Source organism: Chrysochloris asiatica, unplaced genomic scaffold, assembly GCF_000296735.1.
Source record: "Chrysochloris asiatica unplaced genomic scaffold, ChrAsi1.0 scaffold00031, whole genome shotgun sequence".
In the NCBI taxonomy this organism is placed as follows: Eukaryota; Metazoa; Chordata; class Mammalia; order Afrosoricida; family Chrysochloridae; genus Chrysochloris; species Chrysochloris asiatica.
In genome coordinates, this window is record NW_006408549.1 from 13,104,599 (window position 1) to 13,107,222 (window position 2,624).

General features: G+C 40.6%; 1 protein-coding gene across 1 annotated transcript in view; it reads right to left on the reverse strand.

The window, feature by feature from the left end:
• SLC26A7 (solute carrier family 26 (anion exchanger), member 7) overlaps nucleotides 1–2,624 on the reverse strand; it is a 189,540-nt gene that overhangs the window by 6,949 nt on the left and 179,967 nt on the right. The window contains exon 15 of the mRNA XM_006859223.1: nucleotides 1,854–1,954. Coding sequence (XP_006859285.1) covers nucleotides 1,854–1,954 — 101 coding nt within the window. The remainder of the gene's footprint in view (nucleotides 1–1,853; nucleotides 1,955–2,624) is intronic.

Below are 2,624 nucleotides of genomic sequence, written 5' to 3' on the forward strand. Positions count from 1 at the left end.
CGAGGGTGTAAATCTTTACGGGAGTAGAAAGCCTCATCTTTCTCCCGCGGAGCAGCTGGTAGTTTCGAACTGCTGACCTTGCGGTTCACAGCCCGAGTGGGTAAGACTCTCTTATACCTTGAAAAGAAAAATCTCTAGGGGAAAGAACAAATACTGGGGAGCAAACATCCAAAGATGACATGAGTTGATCCATATGCAATCGAAGCCATTGGAAGACTGAGGACAGTTGAGGAGCAGATGTTGCCCCAACCTCTACATTCCCTTACCCTCAACTTTAGGGATTGGTGGAGAGAACAGGAATAAATAAGAAAAGGAATTAATTCTTTATTAACTTAGTATTTTATTTACTCAACATAAGTAAGAAAAATCCCCAAAGTGTCCAAAGTATACCTTGAATTGGCCAAGTCAGTTTTAAAGAAATAAAGGGTGTTTTATTTTTGCACAACTTGATCATAGAACTCCAAGGAGATAATAAGACAGACCCAAGGTTACAAAGAGAAAAGAGCCCTTATATCGAACACTGTTTGGGAAACCAGGAATGGTATCTTGTTAGACTTTACATCCTGCTATCACTAACTCAGGAGTCCTGGTGTGGTGCTGTGAGCTAATGCACCAGACTGCATTAGGTCGGTAGTTCAAGCTCAACAGCTGCTCCTTGGAATCCCTATACAGGGTCGCTATCGGAAGGAACCAACTCGATGTCACCTAACAACAACAACAACAACAACAATGACAACATCACCAACTCCCAGAGTCCTGGTGTAGCGCTATGGGTTAATGCACCAGACTATAAAGCCATTTGAACTGCAAGGTCAGCAGTTCAAGCTCACCAGCTGCTCCGCGGAAACCCTACACAGGGTCGCTATGGGTCAGAACCGACTCAACGGCACTTCACAACAACAATCACCAACTTCTAATTGCATTGGGCAAATCTGTTGCTTTAAAACAAAACAAAACAAAACAAAAAACTCTTTAAAGTGTTAGAAATGTAAAGATTTTACTTTGTAGAGTAAGATGCATCTGACCCAAGAAGTCCTGGTATTTTCAATTGCCTCATATGCATATGAAAGCTAAATAATGAATAAGGAAGACCAAAGAAGAATTGATACCTGAATTATAGTGTTGGTGAAGAATTTTAAATATACCATGACTTCCAGGAGAATGAATAGCTCTATGTTAGAAGACGTACAGCCAGAGTTCTTCTTAGAAAGGAGGGTGGTAACACTTTATCTAATGAACTTGGGACATGTCATCAGATGAGACTAGCCCCAGGATAAGAACACCATGTTTGGTAAAGTAGATAGCCAGCAAAAAGGGGGAAGACCAGCAACAAGACAGACTTGATCAGTAATTGCAACAATGAATTCAAACATAAGAACATTTGTGCAGAAGGCACAGGCCCACAGGACCAGGTAGAATTTTATTCTGTTGTACATAGGGTCACTATGCGTCAGAACTAGCTGGATATTACCTAACAACAACAATTATGAAGGCCACTTATTCATGCAGCCTATGCCCTGAAAGGGACTTTTCATTCTTTCCATAAGCTTCCTAAACTGACTATCCAGCAGGTTTTATGCCTAGCCATAACTCAAGTCCATTGTCTGTCTTCCCTGACTACCCTATGTGAATATGCCCATCACCAACTTCCACATATACATACAAGTAGAAGATTGAAAGCAAATCTGAGATGGTAGGAGGCTTAAAGTCCAAAGTCCTTTGCTGAAAACAAGAAGAGGTGAGTACTGAAAAAATCAGGTTATATAGATCCTGGAGCTGACACAGTGGATAGTGAAAACCCCTGTAACTTAAGTATAGGGAAGGAATCCATTCAATATAAACTATGTAAATACCTCCACAAGCATGGAGACTCCAGAATAGTCAAAGAAATTCAATCCACTGCAATCCAGGATTAAAGAGCACTTCTCATTTGGGCAGGGCAGTGAAGCCTCATCTGGAGGAGAAACAGACATAAATTAGGGGAAAGTCTCAGAAATTTCTGCTGATGGCTTCTGTGAAGAGTACAAAAGTAACAGAGGTCTCCTGCGGTGCTGTGGACTCCTGATGTGGCACTGTAGGATCAGCACTGGACTGTGAACCACAAGGTCAGCAGTTCAAACCCACCAGCGGCTCCTCAGAAACCCTATGTAGGGTCGCTATGAGTTGGAACCGATTCGATGGCACTTAAAAACAACAACAACATGTGGCACTGTAGGATAAGCATTTGACTGCTAACCACAAGGTCTGTAGTTCAAACCCACCAGTCACTATTTGCAAATCACTCAATGGCACTAAACAACAACATGTTTAAAAATACTAATTCTGGGCACTTTAAAATTTTTAAGTTAATAAAGAATTATTTCTGAACTCTGATTTTGTATTATTAGAATGTTATTTCAGTTAGTTATGACATAATTTAGAGAGGAAAAAAGCAACAAAAACAAAACCACTGTCATTAAGCCAATTTCAACTTATAGCAACCATATAAGACATAGTAAAAGTGCCCCTTTGGGTAAATTTTTATGGGAAGTTTGCCTCATCTTTTTTCCAACGAACATCTGGTGGGTTCGAACTGCTGACCTTGTAGTTATTCCAATGTGTAAACCTCTACTATGTTGCGGACC